The 23,610-nt window shown below is 52.5% G+C and overlaps 1 protein-coding gene across 1 annotated transcript in view; it reads right to left on the reverse strand.

Moving 5' to 3' along the window:
- The window catches only part of LOC138488297 (multidrug and toxin extrusion protein 2-like), a 624,530-nt gene that overhangs the window by 88,261 nt on the left and 512,659 nt on the right, over window positions 1-23,610 (reverse strand). The window contains exon 10 of the mRNA XM_069615180.1: window positions 20,051-20,118. Within this exon, the coding sequence (XP_069471281.1) occupies window positions 20,051-20,118 (68 nt within the window). The remainder of the gene's footprint in view (window positions 1-20,050; window positions 20,119-23,610) is intronic.

Below are 23,610 nucleotides of genomic sequence, written 5' to 3' on the forward strand. Positions count from 1 at the left end.
ATGCTGCGAAGGCCGGTGAGTTCAGCGCGGTGCTGCTGCAGGTGAGGCGATGCACATAAAATAACTTCTTTCTTCCAGCTCGAAGGCCCGATGGATCAGGAATTCAGGTAAGGATCAAAGGTATTGCTCTTGTTCTAACCTTTTCTCCTTTTTTCCCCTTTTTTTAGGAGCTCTGGACTAGAGGCGGGCGTGGCAGAAGACTGGATGCAGACTTGCAGGCACGGTGAGCGTTACGCTGCTGGATGCAGAATAACGCGAAGCGTGTGCTGCTCTTCGGGAGTGGTTTAAATAGCCTCACAAGTAGTCCCAGGTAAGTATTCCTCCCCAGCCCCACCCGAGTAAAAAAATAGTCCCTTAGGTAAAGTAGTCCCTTCCAAGCCTCCTTTGGCTTGGAGCTCTTGCAGAATGGTCTGCATCAGGTGAGTTTGCAGCATGGTCTGCATCAGGTAAGTTTTAATATCTGAGCCTGGCGCCTATGGCGCCAGGACTGACTCTTTATATGAGCCTGGCGCCATAGGCTTAGTATAACTTGATGCCTGCTTCCGGGGTTGCTGGACTTGGTCTGGGTCCCTGGGGGTAGGCATCATGACACGTAGTTCCTGTGATTTACTGAACACCTCACCTATTTGAGAGTAGAAGCTGAGTTTAACTATATGGGGCATACAAACATACTACTTCCTGACAGAATTAGATAGTAGAAAGTGCACATTTTATGCTGTAAGTAGAATTAGTAAAACTCCAAGGTCTATGGTTTTAACCATATGTAATTAATACACTTTATTCATTGCAACTAAATATGAACCAATATCCACCTTTTCTTTAAGAAACCACGGCTTCTGTATATACCAGATTTGGAAATGGGATACCGACACCCTCCTGGACACGGATGCAGTGACATCATCTACAGCAGGGTTCGCCATTAAGCCTGGGATTACAGATCCCACTGACACAATTCACGAGGTGGGTTATCAGTACTTTAATAGTGATAGATGAAAGTACTTGTATTGACCTCTATCCTAATGGCGGGTTCCTCTTTATATTCCGCCTTAGGTTTTCAAAGTACATAGGAACACATGTTCTGGAAACAATCGTAGCATCTGCCCTGAAGATGGACTGAGTGATAGTCTGAAACACGTTGGCAACAAACTAATTACATAGACAGGGTAATTCATAGAATTTCGCACAAAAGTGGCACACGCAGCTGGCGAACAGTGTACGCGTGCGAATGTCTGCGCCAGCCGCGTGCGCTAAAATCGATTTCCGCCCACAGCGTATTCATGGATTTTAGCCTCCAAAACCAGCCGTGGCGCAGAGTGGCGCAGCGACCCTGCAGCAGCGCCAGTTACGTCCCAACAACGCCCTGGCGCAAGGAAAAGCCATCAAAATTCCCAATTCAGCGCAAAGGGCTGCGCTAACCCTGGACCAGTATACAGGGCTGCCAAACGCCGAGCGGGGAACGTGTATTACTGGGGTGCGCGGGAAGTTTAACACGCAATTTCAGCAGGGTACGTGTATTTCTGGGGTGCGGGGAAGTTTAACACGCGATTTCAGCAGGGTACATGTATTACTGGGGTGCGCGGGAAGTTCCACACGCAATTTCAGCAGGGAACGTGTATTTCTGGGGTGCGGGGAAGTTTAACACGCAATTTCAGCAGGGTACGTGTATTACTGGGGTGCGTGGAAAGTTCCACACGCGATTTCAGCAGGGTACGTGTATTTCTGGGGTGCGGGGAAGTTTAACACACGATTTCAGCAGGGTACGTGTATTACTGGGGTGCACAGGAAGTCCCACACGCGATTTCAGCAGGGTAAGTGTATTTCTGGGGTGCGGGGAAGTTTAACACGCAATTTCAGCAGGGTACGTGTATTACTGGGGTGCGCGGGAAGTTCCACACGCGATTTCAGCAGGGTACGTGTATTTCTGGGGTGCGGGGAAGTTTAACACGCAATTTCAGCAGGGTACGTGTATTACTGGGGTGCGCGGAAAGTTCCACTCGCGATAGGCCCTGTGCAAGTGGGGCACGTGTATTTCGGGGGTGCAGGGGAGTCCTACACGTGAATTGGCAGTGTGGGTCCTCCCAGGTGTTCCCTCCACACCCTCCACGGCCCCTGCAGGCAGACCACACCACAGGGGACTACCCTGCACCCCTGGTCATGTCCCGCAGGCAGCCCATCCACCATGGGCATGCCCCCCCAGCCAAGCCACATGTCACCTTGCACTAGTGATCACCAACGCATTACCCCCTTGCACCCCCACCCCTCAGCAGTGCAGGGCACCTGCCAGCAGGCCCCCACTCATGTCCCCCAGCACCCCCACCCCCCAAACAGTGCAGGGTACCTGCCAGCAGGCCCCCACTCATGTCCCCTTGCAACCCCACCCTCAGCAGTGTGGGGCATCTGCCAGCAGGCCCCCACTCGTCCCCTTGCACCCCCACCCCCCAGCAGTGTGGGGCACCTGCCAGCAGGCCCCCACTCATGTCCCCTTGCACACCCACCCCCCAGCAGTGCGGGGCACCTGCCAGCAGGCCCACACTCATGTCCCACTCATGTCCCCTTCCACCCCCACCCCCCAGCAGTGCCGGGCACCTGCCAGCAGGCCCCCACTCATGTCCCCCAGCACCCCCACCCCCCAGCAGTGCAGGGCACCTGCCTGCAGGCCCCCACTCATGTCCCCCAGCACCTCCACCCCCCAGCAGTCAGGGGCACCTGCCAGCAGGCCCCCACTCATGTCCCCTTGCACCCCAACCACCAGCAGTGCAGGGCACCTGCCAGCAGGCCCCCCACTCATGTCCCCTTGCACCCCCACCCCCCAGCACTGAGGGGCACCTGCCAGCAGGCCCCCACACATGTCCCCTGCACCCCCACCCCCCAGCAGTGTGGGGCACCTGCCAGCAGGCCCCGACACATGTCCCCCAGCCAACACGTCATCACAATCTAGATCCCTGGCCCTTATGGCCAGCCTCCACATGCCAAAGACCCACCCAAGTATTGCATCCACCCACATAGAAATGCCAATTACATGATACAACCCCAATGGCAAGTATGTAAATGAACACATGTCCGTCACACACAAACAATGGGTGCAAGTGAATGTCAAAACCCATATCATGACATGCATGAAACCAATGAGATGATACCACAAATGATAGTATAAGAAAATATATATTAAAGATAACATGAACGTAAATCAAATTAAACACACAACAATGGGAATAACAAAAGAAATGGTCCATGTCCGATAAATTATGAAAATCAAGAAAACATAAGCAAAAGAAATCCATAAAGAAATGTTGTCCAAAGTCACAGTGCAAAAAATCAAATCCAAGGGAAAATAAAAAGTTAAGACCATTGCTCCATGGTGAACACAAAAAAAATATTGAAAAAGATGAATCCAATGTAGAACTATGTACAATTGAAGAATCCAGGGTCCATGAGCCCAACTTAAGAAATGAAACCTACCAAAAACTACCTAAGAAAAAAACTATATACAAAAATGTGGTCCATTGTCCAAGCGGTCCAAAATAAAGAAAAAACAAAAGGAAACCTAGTAGTAACTAACTAACTATTTACAAGGGCAGCGGGCAAGTCCAACGGCTCACATGTTGATGTCCTGGGCCAGGGCATCATCGAACTCCTGCTCGATGTCCCAGAGGCGGTCCTCTTCCATGGCCCAGAGGGTTCGCAGGGACGATGACATCTGGAACTCCAGGTCCCTGCGAATGGCCTCGAGGCAATTGGCCCGCCTCAGGGCCCTACGCATGGAGTTCTCCGCCCTGACCATCGTGAGCCGTGCCTCTTCCGCCCGCTGCCGCTCCGCATCTATCGCATGGCCCAACCGCTGCCACACGGAAGACACTTCCCGTCCAGGGTCCTTCTGCCCTCCGGCCGATGCCTGCCCCTCCGATGTTGATGGCCCCGAGCCATCATTGCTCCCACCTACAGCCTGCTCCTGCTGCTGCTGTCCATGTGCCCTGTCCGATGGTGCCTGCACATCCTCCATCTGCTGGTCTCCAGTTGTGGTGTCCACCCCTACTGGACCCCCAACTCCCGACTGGCAGGGATGGGATCTCCACCAAGCTGGCTGTGTTGGTCAGGCCAGGTCCACAGGGGGCCCTGGTGGAATCTGCGCCGGAAGACGATGTGGAGAACGACCGGCGCATAGCCTCCACAGTGGAGGGGAGGTCCGCCAGAGTGCGCGTCACATGTAGGAACCCACCGACCAGGGCCCCTCTCAGCAGTGCCACGTCACAACGCTGCTCTTCGTGATGGCGTGCGTTCTCCACCCAGGAAGAACGCACGTCATCACGAATGACACGCGTGCGCAACGCGACACCCACCAGGACGGATCCCATACGGTCGCGGGACCCCTCGCCCGCAGGTAGTGGAGAGGCAGGTGATATGGCCCTCTCCCCTACCTGCGGACGGGCCTGGGACAGGGCCTCCCTGCTGGTGCATTATGGTGCAGTCACACGGTCAAGGACAGCGACATGCACAGGCCCCTCCGCGGGGACCTGTGCTGCCTCCTGACCCTGGCCCTGGACTGCACCACTTGCACCAGTGGTACTACCCCCACCAGGCCCCATGTGCGGATCAGTAGCGGGCTCCTCCTCCTCTGTGGAGACCACCAACCTGGATGTCTCCACACCGTCTTCCGCCATTGGAAGCCCCTGTGGGGGCTCACCCGGCCCTTCCGCCACAGCCGTTGTGGCAGACGCGGCACCAGCCCCCTCGCTCCCGGATGATGGTAATTCCTGGGAGGGTGGCTGGGCCATGCATCGCCGCCCGGTGGAGGCATCCCCGCTGCTTGGCTCTACAGTGCAGTCTCCGCCCTCTTCTTCACTTGACGCTGCGTAGAGGGAGACCTAGAACACAAGCATCAGGGTACAGCACAAAATACCCTAGACAGGAAGCAATAACACATGAGTGGCACTGTCAAATGTCACTTCCATCCTGTCCTTCCACAACACATGGGTCAATGCATGCAACACACATGCAGAAACACTCCCGGCGCCTGCAATCAACACCCATGTACAAGGGCCCCTGTAAACCAAGATGTTGCCTTCAAAGTCACATGCATCCATGGCGTTTCAAAGTGAAACACACACTTCTCTGGCGCACACACACACACACACATGTGCACCATACATGTATATGACATCAGCACCCATTCCTCATCCCCCCTCCATGTCCAGGAACAGAGACTGACATGCTTTCAGGTGTGCATTCTGCATAGAGGTCCCCATGTTGCATGAAAACACATGCACCTACCATGTGGTTCACACATAACTGGTCCCACATGCATGACCATGATGTCCCTGCACACACTCATATCCATACATGGCCTATGTCACACATACAGGCAAGTATCAGACTACCAGCACACTGCAACATGCCCTGTCTCACACAGCAATGCTTGGCCACTTACCGCTCAACTCCAGACGGGTCTGCCTCCGAAGGATCTGGGCGTGGAGCGCTGGGCCTACGCGTTCCAGGACCCTCATCTGGATGTTGCTCAGGCTGACCCGGCCTCCCTCCGCGAGGCACCGGGCCTTGTTGAGGGTCCTGGACCTGAAGCCCTCCCAGCGCTTCTTGACATGATGGAATTCGCGGACTGCCACCCCCTCCGCGTTGATGGCAATCACGATGTCCGTCCAGATCCTGGCCCGTCCTTCCTTGCTGGCGCGTCTTGTTCCGAAGAGGGCATCATAATGCCCCAGGACATGCTCCACCAGGACACCAACTTCGGTGGCAGTGAAGCTGGTGGCCCTCTGCCTCTCTGGCTGGGGGTTGCCAGTGGTGCCAGATGGAGATGTGCCCGACATGGCAACCCCAGAGGCAGGTGTGGGTGGGCGACTGGGTCCTGGGGCTGGGCTGTGGAGCGATGCAATAGCAGTCGGGAGTCTTCGGTTCCAGCAGGGGTGGTCACAGCAACAGCACCCCTGGCTGACGTGCAGGCAGCAAATGGCAGGGCACGTGGGCAGCAGGCAATCAGGCAGCAGCAGATGGCAGGTGGGAGCGTGCTCGGGGCTCTGGGGGGCAGTAAGTCAGCCTTCTGGGCAGGAGCGTGGTCTTCCGTGTGTGAACGCGTGGCCAGCTTGATACGGAGTGATTTGGCACGTGAAAATCTTGCACGTCAGCGTGTAATTCGAGGAAAGGCCCTTAGCGCGTAAGCGCATCAGCGCACGTACACGATTTCATTGGACCAAAGGCCCTTAGCGCGTAAGCGTGTCTGTGACGTGATACGCGCAGGTGTTTCCCTCATAGCACGTGATGACAGAGCACACGTGGAAAAGCTGCACGTCCGAGTGTCAGCGCGTGTAATTGGAGGAAAGGACACGTACACGCGTAAGTGCGGTGTACGTGTGGGCCGGTTTCAATGGTACGTGTAGTACGCCATTTTCTTGTACGTGCTTTTCGTGGAGAGCAAGTGGGTGAATTCTGTACTTCTTGTCGGTTCACACGCGATTCCTTCACAGCGTTTCAAGTTCGTACTCCCTGTTACCTCTGACAGCTTATATTTTTCTACTTTTTTTGGGCCTGTTTCCTCAAACAGTGTTCACTTCTCCTTTTGTCCTGTCTCCTCAGACAGCGTACAATTCTTCTTTTGGCGGGGGTGTTTCCAACGCGCACACGCGCGTATTTTTCACGTTCTTATTCCAGGCAGACGGTGAGTTCCGCACGTACTTAGCAACTGTGCTTGCCCCATGTGTCGCACTCCCCTTCAGAGGTCATTGTAGGCTGCGTGTATTACGCATACGCTTATTTTTGTGTTTCTGGGTGCCACAGCGTAGTGCGGGTTCATTTTTCCACGCACGTGGTCCCCGAGGGGATGCGTGCACGTCTATTTTTGTTTTTGGGCTGCCTGTGCGTTGCGTGACCTGTCATCTTCTCCCAGTGGTCACAGACAGCCTTGTTAGAGCACTAGGGTTCGAATTCCATCTAGTACCCTACCCCTTTCACCCCCAATTGCCCAGGACAATAGTTTACTGCTCCTCCCATACGCACAACAACATCAGTGCCATGGTTGGGAGGCGACCAAGCGGTAAGGGAGGCAAAAGTGGCCGACCTTCAAAATGTGGACGTGGTGGGCGCGGTAGGGGACGTGGCCAGGATTTGCAGGGTGCCCCTAGACCCCCATGTGTGGAGGACCAATCAGGGACACTCATGCTCCCCCCCATGGTTGAGGGAAACGTGGCTGAGACCAGCTCAGCCCCTGTTGGACCAGCCCATTGTGGCACCTGACCTGGCACAGGATGACTCCCTGGCTGACTTCCAGGTCAGCAAGTCTAGGCCACGTGTGGCGGTGCAAGTTGTCACCAAGGCACATGGATCTGGGGCAGCTATGTCATCTGCTGCCCCAAGTATGCAGGGTGGTGAGGCTGCAGGGCAGCTGCAGCTCCATCCGTCCCAGCTCTGACTCTCCCAGCCAGGACAGTGTCGGTCATGGTCCATCATACTGATATTCCCCCTGCCAACATCACACTTCAGACAATGCCTGCACCAAGTCCTATGGTCAATGTGCATTCGCATACTCCAACAACCGAGTCCACCGGTGATTGTGCCCCTACTGACCAGAGCCGCGTCAGCCACTCTGGCTCCGCTCCACCTTCTAAAAAGAGGAAGAAGGGTGCTCTGGCACGACAGGCTGAGACCCCAGGCACGGCTAGACACTCCGGCACGTCAAGGAAGCCTTGCTTTAATGACGCGGAGCTTAATGCACTTGTGAGCTATGTGTCGCAACATAGCCACGAAATGGTGGTGACTGCAGGGTCCAAGACCACACCTGGTCAACGTAAGGCACACTGGCAGACCATCGCCAACCACATAGGTGCCCTTGGATTTGTGAGGCGCTCAGCTGATGATTGCTACAAGCGGTGGAACGACCTGAAACGCAGAGCAAAGGACAAGCTGGCCTCAAATCATGCCGCTACTCTGGTGACTGGCGGTGGGTCTCCACAAGAGGACAACAAACTCACTGAACATGAGTCTGTTGCTGGGACCTTCGTCACAGAGGAACAGATCTGAGGTGTGGGAGAACTACCTGATTACGAAGCATTGTCCGGTGAGTACCCATGCATGTGTGTGTAGTGCATGTGTATGTATTTTGGGTGACGGGTTCTGATTGAGTGCCAGGTGAGGGTGTGTACTCCAGAGTGTTATGGGTCACCCATTTCCTTCCTCACATGGGATCATGTGCCTTGTATTTGGCTATGACTGCATCCCTTCTGCCCACAGTATCCTATTAGGTCCACAATTGTGCAGTTGACCTTGTACTGCCATCTTGCAACTACATTGGTCAGAATTTGCAAGTGTGCCTTCAGCATAATATTTTCCACTCTCCCCTTTTTTGCTAGACATTTATCAACCATATTGTGACATATGTGATATGCTTCGGTCATTGTTTACTGGCCACACTGGGGCAATGCTTTACCTGGTTATGTACACAATGAGACCATTCAGGCTGATGGAGTATTGGCCAGCACAAATGTTTAGATGAGTGCCTGTTTGTATGTGGAAAATGACAGATGTTTCCTGCGATGTCAATGTGACGAAAAATAGATCAGCCAACTATTACTGTATTCTTGTACCTTGCATGTGTTGCAGTGAGTGGCACATGTGTACTTAGTCACAGTATGTGGCATTTTTTATGTCATCATGTCCATCTCACATGGATGGGTGACAGTACTCAATCACTGACATATGGCTGTACTTGTCAAATGTACCATGGCTATGCTAAATGCCATCTGTGTGCTGCCATATGTCATGTATGTGTATTGGACATGCCACTCAGAGGCCAATGTGTGATGGCAGTGCTACCCAGCATGCAGCAAATGTGTTGCTCTCCCATATTGGTGTCATCAGTGTCTGCCTTTTGCCTCCCCTTACTACTCAGTGACAGTGCAGGCATGGGAGGGTTATAGTCATGTGAGACATGTATGAATCATGTACTGGTTCTGTAGCTTGACAGGCCTATTTGTGTGCTATGGTGCTAATGCCTGTTTCCATTTTTTCTCTTTCATGTTTTTGCAGGGGATGACACACTTGATGCTGTTGAGGTTGAGGAGATGGTGCAGACCCAGGAGGAATCCCAGGCACGACCGGGCACCAGCGGGGGACGTGGTGTGGTGGTGGGTGAGAACCCAATCCTCCTGCAGACCATACTTACCAGGGGTGTCTCTGGGTGCACCTACCCAGACCTCTATTCAGGTGCTGATTCGGTGCAGACCTATGTGCCGTCACAGGTAAGTGTTTCTGGCAGGGATTCTGTTCTGGCCAACCCACCTGCACCAGGGGTAGATCCCCCTATGGGGATGTCAGTGTTGGTAGAGGCGCCTTTGGCGGTTACGGATGCAGGGTCACACTCCAGAGCATCTGATCCTGTTCCTGGGCCAGCCGATCAGAGGGGGAATGCAGTCCTGCAGCCTCAGGCGGTGCCAGCACAGCAAGGTACACATCGCCTTGCCCCAAACAGGTGTGGTGCCCGTCGACAAGGTGGCCGTACGCCACCAGGCAATAGCGTATGGGAGAACTCCATGTACGCTATGGCAACCCAACAGTCAGCATCAGTTGAAATGATGGCTCAGGCAATGGAGAGGGTGGCCACTTCCATTATCCCCCATGAAAGGCAGATGGAGCAACTACAGCAGGCAATAGACTCCATTTGCCAATCACACAGGGAAGACATGTTGGCGTCCAACAGGGACCGACGGGCGGCACTGGAGACTCTGCGCCAATCCATCTCAATAGAGTCCCAGGCCCACAGGGAAGCCCTGAGTGAAGAACTCCATAACCTCAGGCAGATTCTTCTTGAGCTTGAGATTTCCGCTAATTTTAGGGCAGAACAGCGGCTGGAGCACCTCACAAGTACGCTCCCAGCTGATATGCGGGCAACTCGGGAGGAGATCCGGGCATCACGTCAGGTGTTGCATGGGGATCTCTGCACTATAATCCTCCAGAAAGAGACCTTCCACACCCGCATGCTTGCTGCCATGGAGGACCATACCAGGGCTTTGCGTGGGCTGCCTCCCATAGCACCACCACCTCCTGATGCAGCAGCAGAGGGTCATGAGAGCGACGGCAGCAGTTCTCCCACATTGGCATAGCCGTGCAGGCCATGAGCCCATGGAGTTGTTTTTTTCCCAACATCCACACAGGTGGCTGTTGGTGCGCACCCTGTCCTCTGACCTCCTGGGTGGCATCCTCCTACCCCCCTCGGCCCCCACATGGCCATTTTTGATTTTTGACTTTTTTTAAAAATAATTTGACAGTGTGTTGCCTTGTGTGGCTCCCGTGGGCATCCACTGTATTCCGGCTGGGCACATGCAGGCTTGTCCTGAGTTTGGGTTAGATGCTTGGGTTCATGAGACACACACCCCTCCTGATTCCCGTTTCCATGGGCTTGCAAAGGGTGTGAACAAGTGACAGTGATGTACACAGTGACTTTGGGCTCCCATGAACTGTGTGGGCAGTCTGCAGTCAATACTGTGTAGACATTCCTTGTGTATATTGTTGTTGTATTGTACACTGTAGACATTCCTTGTGTATATTGTTGTTGTATTGTACACTGCATGGTGTATTAATGTATGATTTTGCTTCCATGTCTCCCTCTGAATTTGCAGGTTCATTCCTCATGTCTTCACAAGGCCGTCTACTTTGGAGATGGAGTTCATGTTGTATGCAGTACACAGACCAATTTTGAAGACTGCAAGACTACAGTTTGAAGGGGGCGATGTGGTGGCATATTCAGGTTGTATGACTATGACTACTTTAACTTAGTACTGTCATGTTTTAGAAATGTTTGAACTTGTCTAGATGCACTGTTTAGTTGGTAAGTATTTGGTCATGTGTGTTGTTAGTTCAACATTACTAGGAGCATATTGTATGTGGCTAGTTTCCATTAGGGACACTGTACTTTGTGACACTTGTGTCAGGTTTTTGGTATTGCTTTGTTTGCTCTCACATAGCATAGCATGGTGTGTTGGGTGGCGGTGCTGGGGAGGGGTTGGGTGACATGGCAATGTTCTCATGTTGTATTTTGCAAGGGGGTCATGCATTTAGCAGCATATGTGTCTTTTGATGACACAGCATTGGTGGTGTTTCTGTAGGTAGGGATGCACACATTGTGACACTTCCAGGTGACCAATATCAGGATGGTATGGTTGTGACAGTTGACTGTCCCTCATGTCATCATCATTGATTGTCAGCTGGTATGTGGCAGGGCTGTGTGCACTCCACAGGGGTGTGATTCTAAGTGAAGTAATTAGCCACCAGCTGTGTTCGGGCTTCCTCACCCCGTGCCCTTTCCCCTCCCATGCGTGCATGTGGTTGGGGATGTGGGGGCCCCGGCAGGCCCCGGCGTGTTGCAACGTTGTGCAGGACACATGCTGCCACTATGATCCTGCACACTACTGGGGGAGCGTATAACAGCTGCCCACCAGAACGGTCAAGGGAGCGAAAGCGTGACTTGAGCACTCCGAATGTGCGCTCCACTATGCCCCGGGTTGCAATATGGGCTGTGTTGTATATTACCTCGGGTGGCGTGGTGGGGTTCCGAATTGGCGTCATCATGTGGGTGCTCAGAGGGTAGGCACTGTCCCCTGGGGAGGTGGTGATGGGTATCATTAGTGGGGTTGTGACATTACTCAGTATCTGGCATGCATGCATGTGCTGTGGCATTTATACTCACCAAGCAGCCATGTATCGCCATGCCGCCCAGCTTCTAGGTCTCGGTTTAGGGTTGACATTCTGTAAATGAAACTGTTGTGGGTGGACCCTGGATAGTTGGCATATACTGAGGTGATGATTCCCTTGGCATCACATACTACCTGCACGTTGATGGAATGCCAGTGCTTGCAGTTTCTATAGATGTGCTCTAATGCACTGGGGGGACGTAGGGCCACATGGGTGCAATCAACGGCACCTAGGACTTTGGGGAATTGTGCCACCCCGTAGAAATCCTGGACGACAGCCTGCCTTTCTGCAGGTGTTCTGGGCAGGTATATGTGCCTGTGCACTGATGGGCGTGCAGTCATGATGGCCAAGACCTGGTGTAGGCAGCGTGACTGTGTGGCTGTGACACCCCCCCCCCACTATGGCACTTGTCCGCCCGAAATGATAACAGTGGCCAAAAAGTGCAGTACATTGAGGACATTCTCCAGGTAGCTGAGTGCTTGGGAGCAGAGGATGGGTGATGTGAGGTCATCCTCCCACTCACTAACCAGGTCGAGTATTATGTGAGGTGGAAAACTGTACCTCCCATACACCTGGTCATCAGGCATGCCAAAAAGGATTGTTCTGGGTGTGAACATTCTGGGCCTGACTATTCTCCTCCTCCTGCGGTATCCCACGACCACTGCTGCTAGGAACGGTATGTTCATCCTGGCGTCTGAGCTTGCTTGTTGTTTGCGCGCACTGCCCACTTCCTGCTGGCGTACTTGTTTCCGGATTAGCGCGTCTTTTTTGGCGCGTGCGTGTGGGCGTTCCGCGCATTTGCCTCCTGTACTTCCCCGCCCACCCCAGATTTACACGTACCCTGCTCGCACATGCCCAATCACGTGTAAAACTTCACACGAGCCCAACTTCCCGCGAGCCCCTGAAGTACACGTACCCCGCTCGCCCAGGCACAATCGTGTGTGAAACTTCCCACGAAATACACGCTATTGTTGACACAGCGGGTGTCCGTTTTTGTCACGTACCCCTTTGCACGTCATTTGTCCTGGAGGGCCACAGTATGGGAAATTCATCAGAGCTGTTTATACGTGCTTTTTGAGAGCGCACATTTTTTTTATGCACAGGGACGCTACCGCCTGCCTTCGTGTGGGGACATGTGTTGATGTACATAGTAGACTTTTGGTTTGTGTCATGGAATCGCCATTTCACTGCTGGGGCATGGGGGTGCAGGGGGACATGAGTGGGGGCCTGCTGTTAGGTGCCCCTGACTGCTCGGGGGTGGGGGTGCAGGGGGACATGAGTGGGGGCCTGCTGGCAAGTGCCCCTGACTGCTGGGGGGTGGGGGTGCAGGGGGACATGAGTGGGGGCCTGCTGGCAGGTGCCCCTGACTGCTGGGGGGTGGGGGTGCAGGGGGACATGGGTGGGGGCCTGCTGGCAGGGGCCCCTGACTTCTGGGGGTGGGGGTGCAAGGGGACATGAGTGGGGGCATGCTGGCAGGGGCCCCAGACTGCTGGGGGGTGGGGGTGCAAGGCGACATGAGTGGGGGCCTGCTGGCAGATGCCCCTGACTGCTGGGGGGTGGGGGTGCAGGGGGACATGAGTGGAGGTTGCTGGCAGGTGCCCCTGACTGCTGGGGGGTGGGGGTGCAGGGGGACATGAGTGGGGGCCTGCTTCCAGGTGCCCCTGACTGCTTGGGGGTGGGGGTGCAGGGGGACATGAGTGGGACATGAGTGGGGGCCTGCTGGCAGGGGCCCCTGACTGCTGGGTGGTGGGGGTGCAAGGGGACATGAGTGGGGGTCTGCTGGCAAGTGCCCCTGACTGCTGGGGGTGGGGGTACAGGGGGACATGAGTGGGGGCCTGCTGCCAGGTGCCCCTGACTGTTGGGGGGTGGGGGTGCAGGGGGACATGAGTGGGGCCTGCTGGCAGGTGCCCCTGACTGCTGGGGGGTGGGGGTGCAAGGGGACATGAGTGGGGGTCTGCTGGCAGGTGCCCTGCCTTGCTGGGGGTGGTGGTGCAAGGGGACATGAGTGGGGGCCTGCTGGCAGGGGCCCCTGACTGCTGGGGGGTGGGGGTGCAAGGGGACATGAGTGGGGGCCTGCTGGCAGGTGCCCCTGACTGCTGGGGGGTGGGGGTGCAGGGGGACATGAGTGGGGGCCTGCTGCCAGGTGCCCCTGACTGCTGGGGGACGGGGGTGCAAGGGGACATGAGTGAGGGTCTGCTGGCAGGTGCCCTGCCTTGCTGGGGGTGGTGGTGCAAGGGGACATGAGTGGGGGCCTGCTGGCAGGGGCCCCTGACTGCTGGGGGGTGGGGGTGCAAGGGGACATGAGTGGGGGCCTGCTGGCAGGTGCCCCTGACTGCTGGGGGGTGGGGGTGCAGGGGGACATGAGTGGGGGCCTGCTGCCAGGTACCCCTGACTGCTGGGGGGTGGGTGTGCAAGGGGACATGAGTGGGGGCCTGCTGGCAGGTGCCCCTGACTGCTGGGGGGTGGGTGTGCAAGGGGACATGAGTGGGGGCCTGCTGGCAGGGGCCCATGACTGCAGGGGCGTGGGGTGCAGGGGGACATGAGTGGGGGCCTGCTGGCAGGGGCCCCTGACTGCTGGGGGGTGGGGGTGCAAGGGACATGAGTGGGGGCCTGCTGGCAGGTGCCCCTGACTGCTGGGGGGAGGGGGTGCAGGGGGACATGAGTGGGGGCCTGCTGGCAGATGCCCCTGACTGCTGGGGGGTGGGGGTGCAGGGGGACATGAGTGGGGGCCTGCTGGCAGGGGCCCCTGACTGCTGGAGGGTGGGGGTGCAAGGGGACATGAGTGGGGGCTGCTGGCAGGTGCCACTGACTGCTGGGGGGTGGGGGTGCAGGGGGACATGAGTGGGGGCCTGCTGCCAGGTGCCCCTGACTGCTGGGGGTGGGGGTGCAGGGGAACATGAGTGGGGGCCTGCTGGCAGGGGCCCCTGACTGCTGGGGGTGCAAGGGGACATGAGTTGGGGCCTGCGGGCAAGTGCCCCTGACTGCTGGGGGTTGGGGTGCAGGGGGACATTAGTGGGGGCCTGCTGGCAGGGGCCCCTGACTGCTGGGGGGTGGGGGTGCAGGGGGACATGAGTGGGGGCCTGCTGGCAAAGGCCCCTGACTGCTGGGCAGTGGGGGTGCAGGGGGACATGAGTTGTTGATCATATGATCATATTGCAAGGTGACATGTGCCTTGGCTGGGGGGCATGCCCATGGTGGATGGGCTGCCTGCGGGACATGACCCGGGGTGCAGGGTAGTCCCCTGTTGTGTGGGCTGCCTGCAGTGGTCGTGGAGGGGGTAGAGGGAACACCTGGGGGGACCCACACTGCCAATTCACGTGTAGGACTCCCCGCGCACCCCCGAAATACACATTCCCCGCTTTGACAGCAAAATCGCGTGTGAAACTTCCCGCGCACCCCTGAAATACACGTACCCAGGCCAATCGCGTGTGAAACTTCCGGCGCACCCCAGATTTACACGTACCCCGCTCGCCCAAGGCCAATCGCGTGTGAAACTTCACGCGAACCCCTGAAATACACGTACCCCGCTCGCCCAAGGCCTATCGCGTGTGAAACTTCCCACGCACCCTCAAAATACATGCACACGCTATTTTTTACACAGCGGGTGTCAGTGTTTGTCGCGTACTCCTTTGCACGTCATTTGTCCTAGAGGGCCACAGTATGGGACATTCATAATGGCTGTATATACGTTCTTTTTGTTAGCACACATTTTGGCGCACATTTCTTTCATGCGCAGGGACGCTACCGCCTGCCTTCGTGTGGCGGACGTGTTTAGGCCTGTGCGCGTCTTTGCCCATGTGCTGGTTTGCCCTATTCGATTCCATGAATACGTGTTGTAGGCGAGCGTGTGGGCGCTCCGCGCACTTGCCTCCTGTACTTCCCCGTAACGCCCTCATTTTCATGCGTTGTTCCCCATTCCACGTGTGACGCCCCGTGTTACGCCTACTTTTGTTGTGTGCGCCGCGCTATGTGCACTTTCGCTGTGCGCTTAGAGCACGCAGTTTGAAGACGTGTGCGCCAGCGTGCGCCACGCAGTATTTTGGCACACATCCTGGAATTTCCTCGCGAGACTTCCATGAATCGCTGTGCGCGGGTTTCGCTGCGATTTTCGCACTGGCACTGCGATTCGCACGCTTTCGCACGCTTGCGCCGAAAATTTCAGCGCACATTATTTCCATGAATCGATCTGAGAGTTGGTACCTTTGGGATTGACAAACCTCAACCAGTTGAACTTTTGTTTTTACATTGATGAACAGATACACAAGGCCCTGGGGACTACAGGACCCTACACCAATAACCTGCCAAAAGAAGCGAGTTGCATTGTGATATTATAAATTGTTTTTTGAATTATGACAGTGTACTGTTCTTGGTAACACTAATTGGGGAATTGTGTTACATAAACCTCAAGTTATCTTGATTGTCCTAATTTACCTTCAAAAATTATTGTGTAAATGTCTTTTTTGAAATCTGATCATATCAGTAAAAAGTATTTTTTTCCTTTTTTGAACAAATGGTCGTTGTGAATTGTTTATTGACAATATTGAAAGTTTACATTGAATGTTGCCATCAGAATGATGTGAATTACACATCCCACGTTAACTACTAGTCAAACGAATACATGGGGAGGTTTTCATCTCCCATTTGGAGTGCACTGTGGGCAGACAGGTAGCAATACATGTCTCTTTCTCTCTTCGGTGCCAGCATGCTGCTCACTGTTCGCTGGTTTACGGGTGTATGCCGAGTAATATGTTGGTTCCGCTCTGCTGCATGATGTTGCTAAATATGGCCCAGCAATGAATACATCCCTTCCTTCCCACAGGACATAACCTTTCCGGCTTGGTCGCTTCTCCCCGATCAGGGGCAAATCGATCAAAGAATGTAGGTCAAATGATTACTTAGGCAAAGCATCCGATTGTTATCCTCATACCGACCAGAACCAAGAATGATGATGACACCTTGACTGTGGAAGGAATGCAAGAGAACAGACCTAAAAGAAAGAGAGATTCATTAACTGTTCCGAAAGTGTTATAACTCCAGACACGGAACTCCAAAAGGGCAAAGGGTATACATTATCATTTTCGTGGTGAAAAGGGCTTCAGGAGCAGTAAGGCTGGAATATGATCTGAAATACGTCAACTGTTCCATTCCCATGATCCACTTCAAAACAGAAAGCTTACAGAGGATGAGCCTTCTCATTTCCAACAGGAACATTATGGTGTCCCTGGACTGGTCAGAGTCCTACTTGCACATGCCTGCCCATCCAGGGTGCAAGCAGGCAGTACATCTGCTTCGCATGCCTACACATCCAGGGTGCAGGCAGTACCTCTACTTCGCATGCCTACTCACCCAGGGTGCAGGCAGTACCTCTGCTTCGCATGCCTAATCACAGAGGGTGCAGGCAGTACCTCTGCTTCGCATGCCTACACATCCGGGGTGCAGGCAGTACCTCGGCTTCGCATGCCTACACATCCAGGGTGCAGGCAGTACCTCTGCTTCGCAAGGCTACTCATCCAGGGTGCAGGCAGTACCTCTGCTTCGCAAGGCTACTCATCCAGGGTGCAGGCAGTACCTCTGCTTCGCAAGGCTACTCATCCAGGGTGCAGGCAGTACCTCTGCTTCGCAAGGCTACTCATCCAGGGTGCAGGCAGTACCTCTGCTTCGCATGCCTACACATCCAGGCTGCAGGCAGTACCTCTGCTTCGCATGCCTACACATCCAGGGTGCAGGCAGTACCTCTGCTTTGCATGCCTACACATCCAGGCTGCAGGCAGTACCTCTGCTTTGCATGCCTACTCACCCAGGGTGCAGGCAGTACCTCTGCTTCGCATGCCTAATCACAGAGGGTGCAGGCAGTACCTCTGCTTCGCATGCCTACACATCCGGGGTGCAGGCAGTACCTCTGCTTCGCATGCCTACACATCCAGGGTGCAGGCAGTACCTCTGCTTCGCAAGGCTACTCATCCAGGGTGCAGGCAGTACCTCTGCTTCGCAAGGCTACTCATCCAGGGTGCAGGCAGTACCTCTGCTTTGCAAGGCTACTCATCCAGGGTGCAGGCAGTACCTCTGCTTCGCATGCCTACACATCCAGGCTGCAGGCAGTACCTCTGCTTCGCATGCCTACACATCCAGGGTGCAGGCAGTACCTCTGCTTTGCATGCCTACACATCCAGGCTGCAGGCAGTACCTCTGCTTTGCATGCCTACTCACCCAGGGTGCAGGCAGTACCTCTGCTTTGCATGCCTACACATCCAGGGTGCGGGCAGGTTCTTGCGCTGATTGTGTGGATTCTGATAAAAAAATAAATATTGGTCTTCTCATGCCTTGATGGCTGGATGAAGATGGCACCATTGACACTTCTTCTAAACAAGCACACATTGGAGGAATTGCATCTGGTGCCAAGCCAAGACATTCAGTATATAGGAGCCATGCTGTTCAGTACTTAGCTGATGGAAAACCAGACAACAGGACAGCAAGATGCCCTGTCCCTTCGCTCCCAAGAATGGCCCCCAGTATGGAAATCATTGAGAGTGCAAGGCCTCAGGACCTCTTGTGGTGTGCTCACGGTACCATGGGTCAGACTACCTCTCAGGCCTCTATGGGAACTTGCACAGCCAATGGAGTTCATTGCCTTCGAATTCTGAGCACCGGCTCTCATGCATATTTTAAAAAATGATCAATATACTGCCACTAATAGGGAAAACAAATATTTTTATTAGCTACACGTTGCATCACTAAACAGGAGCTGGAATAGTTTTCATGTGGGCAGGGACTTAATGGTATATCTAATTCTTCTGTTGCGAGGTGCAGGTGTTTGGGTGACTTCAACCTAACTTGAAAGTATTTTAAACAGTTTTAAAAATGTTTTATGAATGGGTCACTATACCGCAGGAAGTTTAGCACAGTTCATTGTATTGTGTCCTGTGCATGGAATGACAAGCTAGACCAGGCCTGAAGGTGTGGGTGGGGGATCCAACAGGCCAGATGAAGATGCAGTAGCAGAACCATAAGCCTAAACAAACGGGGATCACAGAGTGTCCCCAGTGCAATGCTCATAACACGAGTTACACATCGCACAAAGAAAGGAAAAACGCATGGACGGCGGGCTCCCCTTTGAGATGGAAAACAATGAGGAGGGCCACAGTCATCTAGTCCTTTGCCGGGGGCATTACTCTGAGCGGCATGGCAGAGCCTGAAAATGAGGATGAAGTGTGGGGGGGGGCTGGGACAGTGCGCACGCGACTGCAGGCAGGACTTTAGGTGACGTAGAAAATCGATGGGGGGGGGCTCATTTGGGGGCGTGGCTTGTGTGATGGGAGTGGCCTAAAAAGTACACAAACCATAGTAAAGTACGCAAATATATAAATGCATGTAAGCATTTATATATTTGTATGCGTACCTTACTATTGTCTGTGGACTATGGAAGCCATCTTTTATAAACATAGAAATATGTTACATACTTCTATATTTATAAAAGATGGCTTGAAAAGTACACAAACCATACTAAGGTACGCACATAAATATCTAAATGCTTACATTTATATATTTATTTGCGTGCCTTTTTATGGTTTGTGTACTTTAAGATGGCGTCAAAAGTACGCACACCATAGTAAAGTATGCAAACAAATATATAACATTTATACATTTGTATGCATACCTTGTGGTTTGGGAACTTTTCAAGCCATCTTTTAAAATATTTATCTGTTTATAAAAGATGCCTTGAAAAGTACACAATTCAATCTATCTTTTATAAAGCTTTGACAACGGACAAAGTCCGAGGCTTCTTTGTCTGTCGGCAAAGCTTTATAAAAGATGGCTTGCCTTGTGTACTTTTCAAGCCATCTTTTCTAAACATAGAAATGAGCTGGGAGTCCCCAGGTTTGCAGAGGGTCAAAGACGCCTCAGTGACCTGGGGAAACAAAAGAACAGTAACTTCCTCTTGTGACCCCTTGCGTGAGGGGTCACAAGAGGAAGTTACAGTGACCTGACACTTCTGTCAACTTGCCTGACTCGAAAATGGCAGGCGCATCTCCCGTCGCAAATGCGGCCACGGTGGGATAATGTGTCCCACCAATGTTGTGGTGGGACCAGGGAGCCCTGGCCCACTTAAAACACCAACTGCAGGTATGCCGGTGGAGGAAGCAGGGACCACTCAAGGCTGTCACCTCATCAGAGCGTGGGTGGTGGTGGGGTGCGGGAGACAGATGCACCAGCAGTGAGCAAGTTAGCAGAGCCAATGGCAGAGGGAACAGTGTGCGCAGAGATATATCTGCAGTATTACCACCCCCAGGAACATGGCCCTGATCCAAATAAACATCTCACGTTTTTACCGCTGCTCAATGAAAATAGATAAAGGACTTACCATGTAAAAGAGGACCACGATCTGATAAATGATGGACTGTCCGGCTAGTTCCGTCACGCTGATCAGACCTGCAAGAAGAAAATATTAGTTCTTATTTTTAGAGGCGACAGAAATAGTATTAATTCCATTTTGAATTCATCGCCATTAGAAATAGGCAGCTCCCATCACTCGTGCATGGTTCCTGGAATCAGTTGTCCAAACCCTACTTGTTTGGCAATGTTGTAAACCAAACAGTGATGGATGGAAATGTTTGGGCCAACACTTCCTAACCTAAGGGCTTCTGACTCACCTGTGCCACTTAGTTTTCTGGTAGGGTCTCCTCAAGTAGAAACCATATATGCCCGGGCATGGTCCAAGGCTTGCTCTCTTCAGAGTCATCTGTGCCATTTAATTTTCTGGTGGGCTCTCCTCAATCAGAAAGCATATATGCCTGGGCACGGCTCCAAGCTTGCCCTCTTCAGAGCCATCTGTGCCATTTAGTTTTATGATGGGCTCTGCTCAAGCAGAAAGCATATATGCCCAGACACGGTCCCAAGCTTGCTCTCTTGGGTGCTTTAAGCTACACCTCATCAACGAGGCCCCGTGAGGCCTATTGACTCTGGTAAACCTTTGGGGCTGCTTCCTTTCCCGTGCAGCGGGGACATAGATTTGATCGTGCTTAGCAGTTTATACTGGACGGCTAGCTTTGGGGGTTTTGTCAACACTGATTGACAGAAACAAATTAAAAATTAAATGGAAAGCTACCCAGAAGAAATCCCAGCAGTGAAAAGTGCCGTTTCAAGTATTTTTAATCATCGATGTATGACTTTCTTTGTGAGTCCTTCTGCAAAGGATTAAGAGCAAATGAGGGTCCTCGGCTCCCTGCGATGAGGACATTTAGCTGTACCTCACTTATAAGGCTCTATGAGGCTGACACACACCAGGGGTTACTTGTGTTGCCATGCTTTGAGGACATGGGCTACCAGTTGGAGCTGGATTCGCCCCACTGGTCAAGACTGAAGTCCACACGGTTAGTCCCTGTATGCAAGCTCACAGAAGGAATAGCATGCGATGGAATGGGATGCTACCAAGAGGAATTCCCAGTGGTTGAGAAGCCTCAGCTCCCACATTTCCCTCCAGCCCCATGTGTGCTTCAGTGCGACTGTCAACTGTGCATGAAAAAAGGTTGCAAACTGGTGTTGTTAGCACATGCAATGCTCATGCCAGGCATTTTATGTAGTACTAAGAAAATTCTATTTTTTTCTTCTATTTTGCTCAAAAAGAGTTAGCATAAACACTTTCAGATTAGTTCTATGATTTAGTAACAGTGATTACAATAGAAGAGGGCTTTTTACTGGATACCTCGCCGTTTATTGTTTCTTTGAAAAAATATAGATTTTCCACGCTTTTGCGTTTAGTGATAAGTGCAGGTTTATTCATCAATTGTGGTGTGGGCTCGTGGTCACAATTGTGGTCATCCTAAACCTACACTTATCACTAAACACAAAAGCATGGAAAATCTATATTTTTTCAAAGAAACAATAAACTCGAGGTATCCAGGAAAACCCCCTCTATCATACCAAAAGGAGGTGTGGGCTTCACCTCAAAATGCATCCTGTGACCTTGCACTAACAATTAGGGTATCACTACAAATAGACAGAGCTTAGCAAGGACGGTTCCAATCCTAGGGCCCCACTTTTGCTTTATGATTACAATAGAAACCGCACTTTGCATGTGTGCAACACAGCTCATTTCCCTCCCAGGGATAGGGGATTATCCCGTTTGCCGCAGGGAGAGCACTAAGGTGTTAAAAGACAGGGACTGATATCTGGGCTGTCAGTGGACCTGTTAAAGCTGGATATTACATCTGGGAAGCCGGAGGATATTTTAGAGGACCGGAGTTTGGACAACCACAGTCGTAAACATGTTAAAAGACAGGCATTTAGAGATGGGATGTAAATAGCCAAGATTGACGGCGTGTGTTGTAAGAGGACAGGAATTCACGCCTTCTCTGACAGTGTTCATTGTAAAAGAACAGAAGTTTAGATTTGGGCTGGCAGTGCCTGTTTCAGAGCACACGCGTTTACCCCTATACCCGCAGTGCCCATGTTGGAGGACATGTTGAAAGTGGTCTTCTGAGAGTACACGAATGTATATCTAGGCTGGCAATGTCCATGTTAGAGGGCAGGGCTTTACTCATAAGCTTTACTCATAAGCTGCAGCGAGCTTTACTGATAAGCTGCAGCAGTCGCAATAGGTGATAGGAGACTATGCTCAGCCTGGGAATGGTGATGTTACAGTAGAGGGGTAAATACCTTTGCCATGAATCAGACCCTAAGTGTCTGACATAGTGGAGACAATGTTAAAGTCCTTTTACTCTTTCAATAAACAGTGCACCACATTTGCCTTATTTTCTATGGCGGAGAGAAGGGGCAGAATGCAACTTGTGTTCCCACTGCTCTCTTTTTCTCTGCCATGCACATCCTCCAGCATTTGGGCTGCGCAAATGCTGGGGATCCCCATGTGGTCTGCCTGCTTCATGTGCCAGCGAAAAGCAGAAGGGCCCCCTAGGTATCAAATGCAAACGCTGCCTGCCATATGTACATTGCAAGCTACGCTTACTTCATTTGCACAGCGGAGTGTAAGAGGGGAGGGCAAGAGACAGCGTGTGCACAATAGCACATCCACTGCCCTTTTGCACTCTGACGTGCAGATTACACAAAGGTGGTCAATTGTTCACGTAATGGCTACCTACCATCAAATTACGAGCTCATATAAAATGAGCTCCTAAGTGTCTGCATGGACTCCTCCAGTCCATACCGCCTGCCCTATTATGTTTAAAGCTCATCATTTGATTTGGGCCTCATCAATACATTTGTAAACATTGCCCACCTTCCCTGGCTCCACCAACCTTACAAGACCCCATGCCAGTCCCATTTAGCTAAGATTCTACTAACCACAGGTTCGATGCCTTAAAATCCCCTGCCACCCACGCGACTATGCATCTGACTACACCTCTTAGCGACTTTTCGGAATCACCTTGCACCGGCCATTTACTAATGTATCCTCTATATATCAGCCCAAATATATTTGCCTAGTTTCGCCTAATTATTCATATAACTGTACAGTCTGTATCTATCTATGCCCATTTGATCTCTAGCCCAACTGTATCTGCTTACACTGCCTAATTACTAGCTTTCTGTAACAGTATGTACCTGCATATGCCCACTTAGGTCCTAGGCCAAACTGTATCTGTTTAGTCCTAATTAATTCCTAGCATAACATATTGCATCATAGAATACTGCAACAGTCTGTATTTGTCTATGACCACTTAAGTCTCAGCCCAAACTGTATTTGCTTGAACTTGCCAAACAACTCGAATATTGTAACACTATGTAACTGCCTACCACTTGAATGCTACAATTAACACTAGTGCACACCATTGTATGTGCTACTAGATTAGACCTATAGCCGAAACCCGGACCTGCCTATTACCAGCTCCTCCCTGTTTATGACCATGTTGAAAACCACTAATACCCAGGCATTACATTTTGCATTAAGCCTCCTTACTACTATGGCAC

Source organism: Ambystoma mexicanum, chromosome 9, assembly GCF_040938575.1.
Source record: "Ambystoma mexicanum isolate Mex_15411 chromosome 9, UKY_AmexF1_1, whole genome shotgun sequence".
NCBI lineage: Eukaryota > Metazoa > Chordata > Amphibia > Caudata > Ambystomatidae > Ambystoma > Ambystoma mexicanum.